Source organism: Panthera uncia, chromosome C2 (assembly GCF_023721935.1).
Source record: "Panthera uncia isolate 11264 chromosome C2, Puncia_PCG_1.0, whole genome shotgun sequence".
NCBI lineage: Eukaryota > Metazoa > Chordata > Mammalia > Carnivora > Felidae > Panthera > Panthera uncia.
The window spans coordinates 109,896,006-109,914,163 of NC_064810.1; the positions used below are offsets into that span (position 1 = coordinate 109,896,006).

General features: G+C 35.4%; 1 protein-coding gene across 1 annotated transcript; it reads right to left on the reverse strand.

Moving 5' to 3' along the window:
* Window positions 1-1,171: 1,171 nt before the first annotated feature.
* Window positions 1,172-10,176, reverse strand: SUCNR1 (succinate receptor 1). Its single transcript, XM_049629691.1, has 2 exons — window positions 10,069-10,176; window positions 1,172-5,209 (listed from the first exon to the last, which is right to left on the reverse strand). The coding sequence occupies exons 1-2, from the start codon at window positions 10,174-10,176 to the stop codon at window positions 4,256-4,258; spliced, it is 1,062 nt and encodes a 353-aa protein (XP_049485648.1). The 3' UTR covers window positions 1,172-4,255.
* Between the last annotated feature and the right edge of the window lie 7,982 nt (window positions 10,177-18,158).

The window sequence follows — 18,158 nt, forward strand, 5'->3', positions numbered from 1 at the left end:
TAACTTAAATGTCAGCAATGAAGTATTGACTAAAGCAATACAGCTATATCCATACAATAGATTACCATATAGTGACCAAGAGCTATACGCTAGAAGTAGGTTTATTAGCATAAAAGACATATTGTCTTTTGACAATTGAATTTTTCAATTCTATTTGGACTTGAGACAATAATTTCTTTTAGGAACAATTTTACATTTGTTTTAAAGAGTTCTTTGCTAAGACCAATGGTCTACTCAAATATTTTTGGTACCAAAGTCTCTAAGGGGGGCAAAATTACCATTCATAAAGTATGGAGTGGGACCCAGAATGAGGAAAGTATGGAGACTAGCAAAAGGCAGGACAATGGGCAGTGGATGCTATTTGCTTTCAGAAAAATTATTGGTTTTGTTGGGTTTTTTTAAATTACTTTTTGTTGAAAATTATTGCAGAGGTTAGGTTTAAAACCAAAACTGGTGCAGGGGAAAATAGAGAAAGCATGAATAAACGCACAGGCTGGAGTCAAATGATGGTCAATATGAAATAAGCCCTTAAGAATATTTAGAAGCTATGAGTGGGACTTTAAACCACTTATGATATATAGTTACATTATTCTGTGAAGCTTATTAATTCTAAGGGAAAAAAGTTTCTGCTTTAGTAATGGCCTAGTAATTCCTATTGATCCACACTTCCTGCAAGGGACCTCTCTAAACTCTGGGAATATATAAACAACCAACTACATAAAGATACTACAGACTGAACAAAACAAAGCAAGGAGGGGGATCCACACCTGGCAGAAGTAAAAGGCACTGAGTGACTTTCACAGTTACATTTTTAAGTAATCAGGCCAGGCTGGTTTGCTAAAATATAGAAATGAACCTACAGTCTATCTGGCATGAGAAAGCAAAGAATGAGTCCAGAGTAAACTCAGCAACTGGAAAGTGAAGGGGGAAGAACCCTGGAGAAGAGAGAGTTATAGACAGGGAACTGCATATCTGGTATATAAATTCTATTCAAGTCTCTAGCTGACCTCTGAACTATGGATGTGCTGGAAAGACTCTAAACAGCTCAGTTAAGGCTAAAATAATTGAAATGAGATTGCAGGGCTTGGAGTTTGAGTTCAGCCATGAAACAAAATATTTGTACTTTTCCATGGAACATAATAGAATCCAGAGACTCCACAGTATATTATTCAAAATGTCCAGAACATAATCCAAATTTATTAGATATGAAAAAGCAGGAATTTGTGGCCCATACTTAAGACAAAATGCAATCAATGAGCATAAATGTTGATATGACCCACCTTGTGAACTAGCAGACACAGATTTTAAGCATCAATTAAAACTATGTTCAAAGGTATGGAGGAAAATATAAGGGATGTGGCAATGGCATCTGGCGCATGTGTTTGTATATATACACTCTATTCTTTATATAAGACAGCAGTACTTATAAAAGCAGTGATGACAGAAAGTAGTCCAATCATGTACACTAAAAAGGAGCATTGAATTCAATTTTAAGGACGTTAATCCATAATAAACAACCATATAAAATATACCTTGCTAAGTTCTAGAAGGGCAATAAAAAATTAGATGTGGTTCTTCTAATCACAGACCTTAGAGTTCACTTGAATCTAAACAACTATGTTATAAGTGCAAAAATAATTCATTTATTTCCAGATCTGCGGAGGAGATGACCTAAAGGAAGGTTTTCAGAAGGAGTGACAGATGACATGGGCCTTAAAAAATGCATAAAATTTTTTGTATTTGGGCATGATGGGACAGGGGTGAGCATCCAGCTGTGCATAGTGAGAAAGTTCTGCATATAGAAGTGAGGTAACCATCTTTGGCTGGAGAGTATAGTTTGTGAAACTGGCAGTGGGAGATAACATATGATAATATTGGTGGGCCCAGATAGTGAAATGCTGGACCAAATAGCTTAGACAGGATTCTAACAACAATAAGGAACCAATCAAAAGACAAGATACCAAAGCCCAACATCATTTCCTTTGAAAACTACAAACCCAGAAAGAATTTCCATTATTTTTTGTTTATAATTCTTACAATCACCTAGTACAAAAAGTAAATGGAATAGCTCTTATAGTTTTAATGCAGGTCTCTTGTCTGCTGAGGGTAAAGCTACCAGGTGACAGACTTGGGCAAGAAAAGGATTAAGAATTATGCTATGAAATTACTTAACATTTTGGTTACAAGATATATCTAAGAGTTTGTGGTTCTATAAAATATTTCACTGCCCTAATTAAAAGAGTCCCTATCTTTTGGGTAAGGGTAGGGAAAATTTATTTCCAATTTTGCAAATTAAAACCCATGCGTAAAAAGCAAATTACAATTACGTTAGATGTTTCTAAGTTTGCAGAAATAAGTAAACACTTCTTTCCTAAGGCTCTTTTGTGGCCTTTTCTGATGAGGATATTCAGGAGATTATGTTTTCAGTTTATTATCAGGCAGGTATAAAATCACACTAAAATTTCAAAAATATTGACCACAAAGGCAAGTCATGAAAAAAATATCTTAAAGCCTAATAATAAGTAAGAAAATAAATCCTTTGTGAGTAATGCATTTTTATAATATCTCATTTGTTTGAATTATGTAAGCACTAACTGGGAATATTTTGGGTTTTTGTACTGTCAGAATATATCACCAGAGTATAGGACAGAAAGGGCAATAGAATTTTGTCTTTGTACTCATAATACCTATTTTATCCTTCATGTTACAACTAATCATTTTTTTAACATAACTTATTGTCAAGTTAGCTAACATACAGTGTATACAGTGTGCTCTTGGCTTCAGGAGTAGATTCCTATGATTCATCGTTTACATACAACAACACCCAGTGCTCATCCCAACAAGTGCCCTTCTCAATGCCCATCACCCATTTCTGCCCCCCTTCCCATCAACCCTCTGTTTGTTCTCTGTATTTAAGAGTCTCTCATGGTTTACCTCTCTCTCTATTTGAAACTATTTTTTCCCCTTCTCTTCCCCCAGGGTCTACTGTTAAGGTTCTCAAATTCCACACGAGTGAAAACATATGATATCTGTCTTTGTCTGACTGACTTATTTTACCTAGCATAAGTACAGCTAATGACTTTAAGGAAATGAGCATAGACATGTGGCCATGGACACATTTTGTTACATGTAAGTGAACTGTTATGTGATACTTATTTGATTTTAAAAAGCTAATGTAGCATCCATTTAGTTTTTCCTATATTTGTTTTGTGGCACAGAGGGATGCCTGGATAATCTATATGAATATGCGCATAAATATTTCTTACATTTTACAATTTCATAAAGTGCACTTTGTTTAGAACACTTCCTTCAGTGGTCTTATGTGATGTTCTATGAACATGAAAACAAGGCTCATTCCAGATGTAAGTCACTGTCTTTAAGATACAGTCGTCCAAAAGTATTTACCTTTGTTTTGTTTTGTTTTGTTTTGTTTTGTTTTGTCGTGCTTTGGGTTTTCTGATAGACACTTTGTGTTCCATAGCTCTGAGATTTTTGCAAATCTTCTTCTTCTCTCTCTTTGTGTACTTTGGTAAAATCATTTATACCTAAATTCCCTAAGAGACAAGCTCAAACATGTCTCTCTTTTTGTCGAACCATCTCTTTAGGCTCCATTTAATTTGATTCTTTGCACTAAAAACCATGAAACAAAATAGGACTTATAATTACAACTTGACTCCAACTCATAATCAATACAAAGAAATACATATAGACATCCTTGAACTCATTACATTGCTTTCTTGCTTGTTGCTATGGTTGACTTTAAATTTTGTTCAAGACCACAATTTCTAACAATAATCTCTAATAGTGTATGCTTAATCTGTTATTCAGTTTTCACATTAAGTTATAAGATTAAATGAAAAAGAATAACATAGAGAATGTTGCCAACATATTTTTTTTCGCAATCTGGTGATGATTAAATGCAGACTACTTGCTGCTTTATCTATCTTCTATTTCTTTTACACTGGTTGAGAAAGTCTTATAACACCTAGGGTTTTGGATTTATATGCTCAAGCACTAGACAATGCCAGTCCAGTTCCTTTCAATTCTTAGGTGAAGAAATCAGTAAATACTTCCCATCCTCTTCTTTTCACAGACTCCGGGCACAGCATGTCTTTAAAAGAGTGTCAAGTCTTTGCTTCTCTGATTTACGTCTATGAGTTAAATCAAATTCTAATTGGCCTACATCTGCACATGCAAAACAGTGTGTTACACAAGCATCTCACTTTTCCCTGAATGGAAACATCAGTCCATGACTTCATCTTCTAAAGGATGTCAGGGATTTGAATTGGTGCCTCAGCTTGCTCATTAACATCTCCCTGAAGTGATCTCCCATAAGGAAGTAGAAGACAGGGTTGACGGTGCTGTTCAGAAAGGCCAAAGGCCGAGTCACAATGTATAAGGAGTTGATGGTGGCCTGAGCACAGAGGGACTGCTTCCACTTTCCCAGGCGTGAAGCAATCCTCACATTCCGCATGATGTGGTAGGGAGTAAAAAGCACGGAGAAGATCACAACTGCCATGATGACTAAGGTGAGGGGCTTTTCAAAGGGCAAAGCAGTAGCAAGCTGTATGCTCCTCTGCTTTAAGAACAGAGCAATCTTGAAATAAAAGAAGCACATCACCAAAAGAGGAATGAGGAATCCCAAGAAGGTTAGACACATGCTATAAATGAGGTTGTATTTGGGGTCCCCAGAGCTTGCATAATCAATACAGTTGGTGCCATTGACAGCTATATTTGGATGTATAAGAGAAAGTATGGGCAGGAGCTCTAGGGTTACTAAAACCCAAATACCCAAAGAGATTAAAACAGCGAACTCTTTCTTTTGCAGAAAGTGTTCTCGGAAAGGATGCTTCATGAGCAGGTATCGATCAATGCTGATAAAAGTCAGAAAAAGGATGCTCGTGTAGAGGTTGGCATGAAGCACATATCGGTTGGTTATGCAGAGCACATCCCCATATGTCCACTTTCCTTGAGAATAACTTCTTATCAGCATGGGGAGGGTGCACAAAAAAGCCAAGTCTGAGATAGAGAGGTTAAAGAGATAAATGTTACTGCTATTCCAGTTCTTCAGACAGAAGAGGTAGCCAAACACAACAGTTGTATTTGCAAGGACTCCCACAACAAACTCGATCCCATAAAAAATGGAAAGGTAGTACTTTTCCAGGGAAATCTCTGCTGCCAGCCAATTTTGGCAAGTTTCATTCCACGCCTAAGGAAGAGAGAGAAAAGAGAAGGTTGAAACACCAGCTTATGCCTAATGACAAAACTGCACATAAGTAATAATTTTAAAAAAACACTTAAAACTTGAACTATGAAAGGTTAGTAAGGAGTGCACATACATACACATTCATATACAGATATATCATTAATATATTATTTTAACAAATATTTATTAAGTGCCTTTGAACTATGCACTAGGCACTGGGGATAACAGCAGTGAGTCAAACAAAGTTCTTAATCTCAAACAATTTATACTCTCTTGGGAAGAACCAGGATGCAAATAAATGCATGTCTTCTAACAGTAAAAAATGTCCCAGACATAAGGGGAAGCATGTGCAAATGCCCAGAGGTGAAAACACACGTAGAGGACTTGACAAATAGCAAAGAGGCCAAGAAATGGTGCAGTGAAGTGGAGCAACTAGTTCATTTTTCTGTTTCCAGCACCTCCCATGGTCCCCAGCACATCACAGTTGTTCACCCAATTCTGCTAAGTTAAATACAATTGAACCACAACCTAGGAGAGGAAACAGGGATTCTTATAACTCCGGTCCTGCTATTTTCATAGATTTTACTGTGTTTCCATATTGTCAAAGAATTGTGGTTATTTCACTCAATTTGTAAAGCATAATTCCAGTTTTATAACATGATTTAAAAAAATTAAAATACGGTGCTTCAATTCTTAGTAATAATAGTAATGGTGGCCAAACTTGCTGAGATCCTGTAGGATATCTAAGCAACATCCTTGAAGTCGTCTGTAGCTTGTCTCCAATAACAAGTAAGCTACCAAGTGTTGCCTATAGTGTTTGGATGTTTCTTGACTCCATTACCATTGCTCCATCTCCTTCATCACCATTCTAGTCCAGGTCACCATCATCTTTATCTTGGCCTGTACTGTATCTTCTAGGGTCTCCTCGCATCCTCTCTGGCTCCCTTTCAACCTACCTTTGGCTTGAAAGCATGACAATCTTGAAAACTACAACCATAATTCTGATTCTCCTCAGCCAAAAGACTTAAGTGACTTTCCTCTGTCTAGGAAATAAATTCCAAATCCGTAATGACACGCATGACCTGGCTCCTGTAGGCCACTTCAGCCTCACCTCGCCTGACCCCCCTCCTTACTCATCTTCTTCCTGTTCTTTGATTGCACAGAGAACTTCCCAATGCTCAGTTCACTGAAACCCATCTCACTGACCTTTTCCCCCTGTGATCTTGCCCCATCACAAACACTGCCTTCTATCTGCACGTCCTTTCAGACTTCAGTTCAAGTGTGGATTTCCCAAGAGAGGCTTTCTGACCCACCCATCTTAACTTCAGCCCCCCATTCTATGTTCTCATTATAAACGAAGTTTCTTCGAATTTCTCACAACTTGATCACAGAGTTTATCTTCTACCTCTGGCATAGTGACTGCCAGATAGGGAGATGGTATGTAAAGGCTTGCTGCGTGGAAATGAAGGTAAACATTTGATAGTCTAAAAAAAACATTTTTTACAAATATTTCCTCTAAGGTCAGAGAAGCAGTAAATCCAGCAAATTAAGCCCATTGCTCTATTTCACTCTAAAAGTTGACACTACACGTGGGGTGCCTGGGTAGCTCAGTCGGTTCAGCATCCGACATCATCTCAGGTCATGATCTCATAGTTCCTGAGTTCGAGCCCCGTGTCGGGCTCTGTGCTGACAGCTCAGAGCCTGGGGCCTGCTTCAGATTCTGGGTCTCCCTCTCTCTCTGCCCCTCCCCCACTTGTGCTCTGTTTCTGAAAAATAAACAAATGTTGAAAAATTTTTTAAGTTGACACTACGCGTAAAATGACTAATATTTAAAACAGGCAATTGTGGTAGTTAGGTTGCTTTGTTTAGACACACATTTGTGGAAGGTAAGATTTCATATATATCTTCCAGAATCAATTTTTTAAATTAAGGTCAATTTAAAAATTATGAATTTACCTCTGACGTTAATAAACATCAGAAAGTCTAGGAAATGTACCAAAGTATTAAGAGTTCTATCCCTAGGGATGAGATACCAGATAACTTTTTAATGTTGATTTATTTTTGAGAGAGAGAGAGAGAAGGGGAGGGGCAGAGAGAGGGAGACAGAATCCAAAGCAAGCCCCATGTTGACAGCAGAGTCCAATTTGGGGCTCAGACACATGAATCATGAGATCATGACCTGAGCCAAAGTCTGGTGCTTAACTGACTGAGCCACTCAGGTGCCCCAATACCAGATAATTATTAATGTAATATATAGAGTATATATAATTAATTATACTATATATATTATTATATATAGTATATACTACATATATTATTAACATAATATTTAGTATATATAGTATATATAATGTAATATATATAGTATATATATAGTTTATAGTATATATATATAGTGTGTGTATATATATATATATATATAATAGAGTCAGTTTATCTGGACTTTCTATTTGTTTCCCCAAATCAACATGTATTTGATATTATTAGGATTTCTAGAAATACAGCAACAAAATTCATGGTCTTTTAAAAATATATATAGGCTTTATTTTATAGGTCAGTCAGTGGCAATTTGCCACTATTATTTTTAACTCTATTCCCTGATGCTTTCAGCTCCATGACTTCTGGAAGTACATTCTTCCCAGCTTTCTATGACATGGCAGTCTTCTCACTATCCTCCTTTCTCTCTTTGTGGACTATTTGCCCAAGCTTCAAATGTTGGAGCTCCTCAGAGCTCAGATCTGGGCAACTTCATTATTTGGGGAGTGCTCAAAAAAGCAGGTGCACACACTCAAAGGTATAGTAAGACAATAGAAAGTTTCCTTAAGACTCAGTTGTTCCACTTTGAATTTCCACTTTTTCTAGTTCTTTTTCTAGTCCTCTCTCTTATTTTTCTGACTACTCAGTTCTTAAAATGCATGGGCTGACGTCAGTAGCTTCTGTGCAGCAGGAAGGTTTGACTGCTATTGCAGAAAAAGACAGCCATGAAGACGTGCATTACTACATGTGCCCGATTCCCAATAACTAGCACTGGGGCAAGTCAGGGGCCGTGCTGCCACCATGGAGAAGGCTTTTTCTGCTTCAAGCTGTCCCATGGGAATGGAGATTCAGGGAAGTAGCAGGGATACAGCATATCAGAACTGGAATAAGGAAACTGAATGACTAGTCACCTTTGTCTTGCTTCTCAGAGCGGTTGCTTTATATTTTTAGTTTTATTTTAAAAATAACTGAAAAATGAATGTTATTCTGTAACACTAAGAAGGTACAGGTAGGCAAAAAGAAGGAATGAAAATTAATTGTCTGTAAACCAACTAGTCCTCATATCTGGATACCTGTTTACAGTTTAATATTTTTTATTTGAATTTATTTTTTATAGAAATGAGATTATCCTCTTTATGATATTTTATAATCTGCTTTTTGGTACTTTATTTCATTCTTAAAGTAATTTTCTTAAGTTCTTAATAAATGGTGGTTCATGAAGGTCAGGCTGTCTTATATTTGCAGGCCAGTTTAAGTCTCACTGAGACCCATAATTTTCTGGGTGCTAGAGTCCAAATTAGATGATGTTTATAGTCTAATGTGTTTTAGTGTGGCCATTATAATTATACAAATTGATGAAGTAAGCTGATCCTTTAAGGAAAATTCTCAGTTGAAGGGATATTCCTTCACGAAAAATTAATATTCTCTGTTCCACTTTCTCGTGGTTGTGTTTTTAATTTTTAGGAAATAGAAATCATGATAAATAGGTTTTAACTGTTTTGGGTGAATTATTTATTTATTTTAGCTATTGGTAATTGAAGTGAAATCTTTAATTATATATCCAAACATATATCTAAACCTGTTAGAACTATTGAATTACAAGCAATAGTCAATACACACATAAGCAGATAAGTAGTACTCATTTTTAATTTGGATTAATGTTTCTTTCACCTTAATTGTATTCAGTCTTTTAAAAATGTACACTATTGAATCTTAAATTTAAAAGTATATTTGACAGCTTATTAGCATTTAAATTGTTTTTTACAATCATTATAATTAAACAAAGATTACTTATGCATTTTAAACCTTAACTGCTTCTTTAAGGCAAATTTACATGGCAGTATGAGTCTTTTTTAACAAATTGCTATTTTCATTAATAAACAACTTGAATGAAAAAATATATATTCACACTGAAAAGATACAATCACTTAATATTGATAACTTGTTTTTTTGTATATTCCAGAATTTATACTATAAGTCAAGGTATTAAAAAGTAAAGTACCAAATTATGTTTATGAATTAAAGAAAACTCACCAATTATAAAAAGTTCTGGAAGGTAAAATATCAATGGCTTCTGCAATTTGTCATTTTTCCTTAGTGAATTACTTTCTTGAAAAATTGTAACTTTTGCAACCATAATTGTAATTTTAACATAAATGCTAAATTTAATCTTTAGAATAACTTAAGATTCCCTCTAACATATTATTTTCTAAACGTGAAATATTACATGTGGTTGATTTTGTCATACAATTTAGAAACTTCACATTTTTTCTGTAAGTAGTTACATTTAAGCAAATCTGATTACTCTTTTTTGTTGAAATATGTTACCAAGACATTAGCAAATGTAATAAACCTCTTTAAATAAATTTAGTATTTGGCAATTAAAAAAAGACATTCAATTTAGTGAAAAATAAATGTAGGAGAAAAAATTATGACTTCCTTTTAGTTTCCTTTATTGTTCTTCATGTTATGAATGACAGTTCAGACAGTTCATTTAAACATTATTTAAAACCTTAACTGCTTATAGGCCATTTAAAAAGAAACCCCTGAGGGAAGTCTGGCATTACTTTGTACACCTGGGTGACATGAGTTGCATTATAACTTACCATTCTGTTGGAAGGCCCTGATCCCTTGACGGAAACTCTTTGCCAGCAACCTGATAAAGCTTCTAACCCAAGACTGTGCCGCTGGACATAGTGAAGCCTAATTTGCATATCATGCAGACAAGATTAATAATTCAAAAGTCCAGAAATAATTTATTCAGTTGAACTCCCAAGTCCAGTTCAAGGGGAAATTCCTGTGAAGTTGAGACACAAAACAAATTACTCATGTCACAAAAAGATTTTGAAAAGACTACTGTTGAAATCATCTTACTCACTATCAAAACAACAGAGAAGCATTGGTCATTTTCACGTTTACTTGCATATTGAAAGTTAGTATAGTTTATATTGGATATACAATTGCTTCTGCTTTTTTTATGCTTTTTCTTTATTTTTCAAATTGACAATTTTTAATGAATTCTATGTTGGGCATATAACTAAACAGCTATTATCAACAATTTTGAGGGAGGTATAAAACTGAAGTTTTGAAAGCAAATTTGGGTATATGCTTTGTCAGTGTTCCGGCAAAGGGGACACTAGAGTTTCAGGTATTTCCCATTTTATTTTCTGTGATTAAAATCAAGAGACACATTAAACACACACACACACACACACACACACACACACACATCAGATGGCTAGGGATTAGGGAAAGAGGTGGTGTCTACCTAAGATAACCTCAATACGTGGCATTTCATATATTCTAATCAATGCTTAGCATAGCACCTGAAAGCACACTTCCACAACTTCGGACAGGAAGCACACCTGGCTTTTTCTGAGGATTGTATTAGATTTATATTCAAATAAACACTCATTCTGCTTGATCTGAAGCATAAGGTTTATGCTGAGAAAGTCCCTATTTTACAAGCAGTAGTAATTTCATTTGGCCGTGATAAAGTTGAATGTTGAGTTAGCAGTGACAGGCAGAAGCTCCAAAAGAAATTCTATTAGAGTCAGTTCTTCTAGCCAAGAATTTCCCCTTCTCCAATATATGAGAGCCCAAAACTTAGAAACTTAAAAATATATATATATATATATATATATGTGTGTGTGTGTGTGTGTGTGTGTACATATATACATATACACATATATAACATACTTATGAGTATATATATGCATGAAATATAAATATATGTCAAATGCATGTGTATTTATTTCAAATAATGTCCCTATCATTTGCTGGGTTCTTATGATATTCCTGGTATTGCACTAAGCACCTTTATGTAATGGATGTTTACAAAAACTCTGAGATTTTTCTCTCTTGTTTTTAAAAATTTTCCATATTATGGATGAAAAAACAGAAGCTCAGAGAGGTCAATCAACTTTCCCAAGATCACAGAATCTGTAAGTAAAGCAACCTGAGTCTAAACCTATGTATTTTGATTTTAAAATCACCAGCTCTCAGGGGCGCCTGGGTGGCGCAGTCGGTTAGGCGTCCGACTTCAGCCAGGTCACGATCTCGCGGTCCGTGAGTTGGAGCCCCGCGTCGGCTCTGGGCTGATGGCTGGGAGCCTGGAGCCTGTTTCCGATTCTGTGTCTCCCTCTCTCTCTGCTCCTCCCCCGTTCGTGCTCTGTCTCTCTCTGTCCCAAAAATAAAAAACGTTGAAAAAAAAAAAATTAAAATCACCAGCTCTGATTCTTGATTGCCTACAAGATTGAATGATAATAACTTTAATGTACACCACAGATTGACTCAAAGTTCAAGATTTAATGAGAGCTATTTTTCAAAAATGCAGCTCTTTTCTACATATAAAAGAAAAAAAAAGACTAAAAACATCATTTTTGTCTATAATTTTAAAAGGGCAAAAACCAAAGCGTTTGGATGACCAGGTCCAGGCTTATTAATTTTAAACATAAACTAACATGACTTCCCTCCAAACAACCATGGACATATGGATATATCTCACAGGCTTCTGCACCATTCTGGTGAGAGACAAGGGCTATTCCCTCCTTGTGGGGTGGTATAAATTCACCAGAACTTCCTCTTTCTTCTCCCCACATCCTGACTGTGGACTGCTAACATGAAAAACGGTCTATACTTCTGCTTTCTTGTAGAAGGAGTGATCAGATCTGTGGCCTGGTAGTCTTACTTCCCTTCCATGTCCTTCTTCATCAAAGGTCCCATTGCCTCAGGATGCTTATAATGGAGAAGCTGGAGTCATTATGGAGCGGATTTAATAAAAGGTCTCCATTACTTCCATTCTTTTCATGTTATGACTCTTTATTCAGATCTACAGGAGGTAATTGAACAGAATCAAGGCCAGAGTCAGAGTTATGTACTCTGTGAACAGGGCTCATGTCATGGGTGTGCTACCTTTTAGCGACATAGGACCTTATGCTGTAAAGGACCACACACTTGTCTTAATGTTCTACTCTTACATCCCAACTGAATTTTTACTAACTTTTTAACAAGAGGCCCTATATTTTCATTCTGCACCCAGTTCTGCAAATTAATGTAGCAGTCTTGCCTGTGAGACTACAAATCTAGAAAATCATTTCTATTGAGCGTATAAAATTTCAACGAGCAAAGATTTGGGCTTGGGGGTTTTGTTTTGTTAGAAACAACGTGACATGTTTGAAATTTACTGCTTGAGCAGCAACGAAAATTTTAAAGGCAGTCATTTTGCAGTATAATTTATTGTCTAAAAGTTAATATGACATACTGGTTTGGTTGGCCCTGGAGGCAAACTGCCCCCTTTCAAATCCTGGTTTCGCTGCTTACTGGCGCTCAGTGTTCTTACTTGTAAAGGAGGGATAATAAAAGTGCCAGTCTCACTGAGTTGTTATGTATATGGTAGAATTACATCGTTTATACATATATTATATAGTATGGGTACATATTAATTGCTACATAAATGCCTGCTATTCCAGACGTTTATAACAAATGAGAAGGAGACCTCTTCAAAATGATCATGTCAACCAATGCCATCAGTGTTAAACTATCTGCTGCCCAGGAATGTCCATTTAAAATGACCTTATAAAAGCGAGTATGGTAAAAAAAAAAAAATAGAATTCTAATTCTGGATTTGCCTTTTACTTTCTGTGCAGTCTTTGAAAAGGTAACATAACACGGTTTCCTCATTTGGAAAAGGGGAATAACAATTCCTACCCCATAAACCTCATAATGCTCATAGTAACCAAATGAGATGTTATGTTAAAATGTTATGGCCAGGAATGCAAGAGCAGTTCATGTAAACCAGGAGCACTCACCAGGAAATTCAGGAGGAATAATAAAAGACTAGGAAAGATAATAAAACTATTTATTAAATTCAATGTTAATAATCAGTCTAATATTTTCTGAACACTCTATAACAATATCTGTGTACCTTAGTTCCTTTAATATTCACTAGGATTCAGTGCAGCGTAGACTGTTGATATCCCTAATGTTCAGATGAAGAAACTGAGGCATAACAAAGATCAAATAATTATCCATAATCAAACAGCTCATAAATGCCTGGGTTATAATTTGAAGTCTTATCTGTTTTACTCTGACCAAGCCTTTGACTGTTATTTTGTGTCTTTCATGGTAAAGAAGGTAATGTTAGGTTGAAATATAAAATGACTACTGTTAAACCTTTTTTACTCTAAATATAGCACTTTTGTGTGTTTTGGCCTAATAAAAGTAAGTTTAAAACTAACACACGGGCGCCTGGGTGGCTCAGTCGGTTAAGCGTCCGACTTAGGCTCAGGTCGTGATCTCGTGGTCTATGAGTTCAAGCCCCTCATCGGGCTCTGTGCTGACAGCTCGGAGCCTGGAACCTGTTTCAGATTCTGTGTCTCCCTCTCTCTCTGACCCTCCCCCGTTCATGCTCTGTCTCTGTCTCAAAAATAAATAAACATTAAAAAAAAAAAAACCTAACACTGAGTTTAGTTATTGGTTATTATATTTACTGGTTATCAGATTCAATAATCTGCCATCTAAATAGAACATTTTAGATAAGAAACCAGAAATGTTGAAAATAAGTAAAGTATTCATAGGAAGTTTCTAAACACATTTCTTTCAACAGCATTAACAAGTCTGTGTGGAAAACAAGCTGGTCTAAGGTCACACAGATCTTCAAGAAATCAAGAGCAGGGAAAATAAAGGAAAATTAATTCAACTCAAGGAATTTATCCTAAACCTGTAGGAGTGATAACAATATTATTGCCTTACTAATGATATTACAGTTCCAAAGAGCTTGAGATGGATCAAGAAGATTATTGAGGAGGAAATTTTGGTGTTGCTATACTGGATGGACATACCCAAGGCTGCACAGTTATTTCCCTATCCAATTATTGTTTTACATAAGACATTAAGAGAACAGCAAGACAGTAAACATGATAGAGGGTATATGTGGTGTATGTATGAGGCATACATATGTATATATATACATAAAAATATATGTATATGGGTATATGTAGTGTATGTATGAGGCATGTATACATACATACGTATGCCTCATACATACACTACATATACCCATTTGTGGGTACCATATATATGATATATGGTACCATACCATATACACGTATGTGTACGCACACACACACACACACACACACACTCTCTTCCAGATTCTAGAAACCAAACTATCTATGGACCAAATTTGCTTTACCATGGAAAGCTGCCTGTTTGACATAGGCATGCAAGCTGAGACAAAGCAATCTGTTTCCTCTTACATAAAGACCTTTGTCGTTGCCACAACATCATTGCCAGCATTTTTTTTTTATCATGCGGTTGAGAAAAATGTGACACATTTATTATTTTTTGGCATAATTCAAAGAAATTGTTTTCTGCTGAGTTAAACCATATTACTTGTTAAAAGTATTTGGCTATGGCTGAAAAGATTCTAAATTCTTTGAACTATTAATAGGTAATCTAGAAACACAGCAAACTACCTTTTCATTTTCAGCTTATATTCATATTCCAACAGCTAAATGATTTTTAACGATATATGGTAAACTTAATCACAGGTGTTTCCCTACAAAAATAATGTATTGTTTGTTTGATATGAAATTTAAACATTTGTATGATATATGGAGATAATTTTCATTCCTGGCTGTCACTAAGGCTTAGCCTTTTAGATCAAAATAAAAGTTTGCTTGAAATATTGAAATATTTTATTCATTTGTTAATTGACTCTTCAACTACTCAGTCTTTTCCAGTCATATTTACTGTGTTTTTGCATAAATTTGCTTGATTCTTGGAATATTTTGCATTATTATGAAAACAAAACAAAAACAGCTATTTCATTGCTTTGATGTACATATAAACACTTTCAATTGGGTACGAATTAATTATTCCCCATCTTGCATTTCTTGTTTACTCTAATTCATCATTTTCCTTTGGAATAAGGAACAAGAAAGTTTGATTGAATATCACTAAGCACTTTAATAATTGAATTGAGAGGTTTTCAAAATTCCCTGGAGTATGGGAAATATGTTCATTAAGAGAGTTAAGTGCTTTGTGAGTGCATTATAGGTTAAATTAAGGAAATTGCCTGCCCCATTAATAAAACATTTAGTGGTATAAATCTCCTGTACTAGTATCTTTACCTCTGCAATATACTCATTGATGCAATTATTAATTTTGAAGTATGTTTTACACAGACTTACTATACTGCAAAACTAATAAAATATGATTTCACTGGTAGACCAGTAATGTAATGTATATGTAATATAATGAATTTTCAGGCTGCAGTATTTCTGACAATTACAGGTAAACAATGTAAAAAATTAAGAAAATACTTCAAATGCTACCTTTTAAAAATATCCCCCACCTTGTATGTATTACTTATGTGTCTATAAGTAGTATTTTTTCATGTTAACCTAACTTTAAAACCCAACATCACTTGTATTATTTCAAAGAAGAGTACATTTACCTAGAGGCGTACTGAGTAATGTGTAGAATTGTTGAATCATTATGTTGTACTTTGGAAACTAACATAACACTGTGTTATTATACTTTAAAGTGTTACTAGTGCTGGTCAAAATGCCTAGCACAGACTATTAGATCAGGAGATGTGCTTAGAAACCATTGTGTAGAGCTGCCTCATCCTGAGCACAAGGACATCAGTGTCAGTGGTTAGAAGGGACCTGGATGGATGGAGAAGGCTGAGTCTGGGAATACGGAGGGATGTTCTGTGTACAACAGAGATGCCAGGATTCCATGCTGGGGGAGGAAAGAGTGGTAGGGAGCCCACCCTGATATATACTGCCTCCTGTTGGAAGAGGAAAAAAACCACTCTCTGATCCATCCCCAGATTAGCACCTACCATTGTCTCTTTTATTTAACAAAAAAGAAGGAAAGAAAGATAAGAGCAAACTTGAGGAAGAGGATCCAACAGTTTGACCCTCCATGAGGACTCCATCTTCAGGAGAGGGGTATAACAAACCAGGAGCTTCTCACTGTCAAAGGAACTCAAAACACAAAAGCTTACACCAAAAACAATTAACTCCAAGCAAAACCCTGTTTTGTTTGTAACTGTGACCACAGTGAAATGCACCAGCTGCATCAATTTGTTTTACCACTGATACAGCCTCTACCCTTCACAGTCCAAGGAAACCTTTTGAATAAAAATGGCCTATTCCCTTGATACTATCATTTTTTCCTCCTTTACTCAACATCTTTTAAGACCTATATGTGTATCAGGACCTGGAAATCATGAAATGCTCATTTGTAGCAGAGATCAGAATAAAGGGAAAATAAAAATGAACTAATTTTTTTAATGACAGTAAATTCTTGAAAGTTAAATATCAACATCCATGAGAGGGGAAAAAGCAGAGATTAGAAAAGACTTCCACAAGCAGTATCTGATATTTTTTTTCTCTCCTAACTTCAATTCCTTCCCCATTAGTGAGACACTAATATGTCATTGTGTAGCTCATTTCCTGCCTTCTTTTCAATAGTGAACTCAATAAACATGTGCTTATCACCCACTAGGTTCAAGGGGATATAGGGTAAAAAAGGATTAATAGGTGTAAAAACCTGACCTCAAGGAATTTATGATCTTTTTATACTTAAATCTTTTTAAAATCCTCAATAAAGTCTAATCCCACATGGAACTTCTCTTGCTTGCCCTCCATATCACTTCAGCCAGTCCATAATATGTGCTTGTTATTGTTGAATTCTTAGAAGAAACATTTTTTATAATACTGTATTAATGATCCAGCTTTTCCATAATCCCTGAAAATCTGTTTTGCTTTGCTAAATCAAATATTGACCTTGAACAATTTACATCATTATCTGAGCCTTGATTTTCTGATAGAAGAAGCAAATTAGTGGGCTGAATTATGAATGACAAGCAAGAGCTGCCTCTCTCCATGCTTGAGTTCATAGTAAACATTATTTATCAATCACACTGTTTCTTCTGTACCCAAACTTAAGCTTAAAATATTTCTTAATAGAATCCTCCAGCAACTCCTAACAAATTAAAGATATCATTCTTAGTACATCTTGGTTTGAATATAAGAGTTCTCATTTAATATAAATTACTTGGTTCTAACACATGATAACTTCTTGAAAATCTGATACCAACTGAGAATTTGTTTCTTTTGTCTTTGGTATTTATTGTTTTTATTGAGGTAAAATTGGTATATAACATTATATAAGTTTCAGGTGTGCAATATTATAATTTGATATTTGTATACACTACAAAGTGGCCACTGTATTACCACCACACATATAGTTACCATTCATCGCCATACAACTGAGCCCCTTCACCCATTTTACCCATAACCACCACTCTCCCCTCTGGTAACCACCAATCTGTTCTCTGTATCTTTGGATTCATTTTTGTACTGTTTATTTTGTTAATTTTTTTTTGTTTTTTAGATTACACACATAAGTAAAATAATACATTTTGTCTTTCCCTGACTTATTTCACTTAGTATAATACTCTCAAAATCCATCCATGTTGCCACAAATGATAAGATTTCCTTTTTTATGGCTGAGTAGTATTCCAGTATTCCATTTTGTATATAAGTGTGTGTGTGTGTGTGTGTGTGTGTGTGTGTGTGTGTGTAGAGAGAGAGAGAGAGACCTGTGGAATATATTCCATTTTGTATATATATGTGTATATATATATATAGAGAGAGAGAGAGAGAGAGACCACACA

Excerpts from the sequence above, each read along its gene's own strand:
- SUCNR1 (XM_049629691.1), bottom strand. The coding sequence starts at position 10,176 with ATGCAAATTAGGCTTCACTATGTCCAGCGGCACAGTCTTGGGTTAGAA. Across the intron at positions 5,210-10,068 it reads CAGGGCCTTCCAACAGAATG|GCGTGGAATGAAACTTGCCA; the intron begins GTAAGTTATAAT and ends TCTCTTCCTTAG.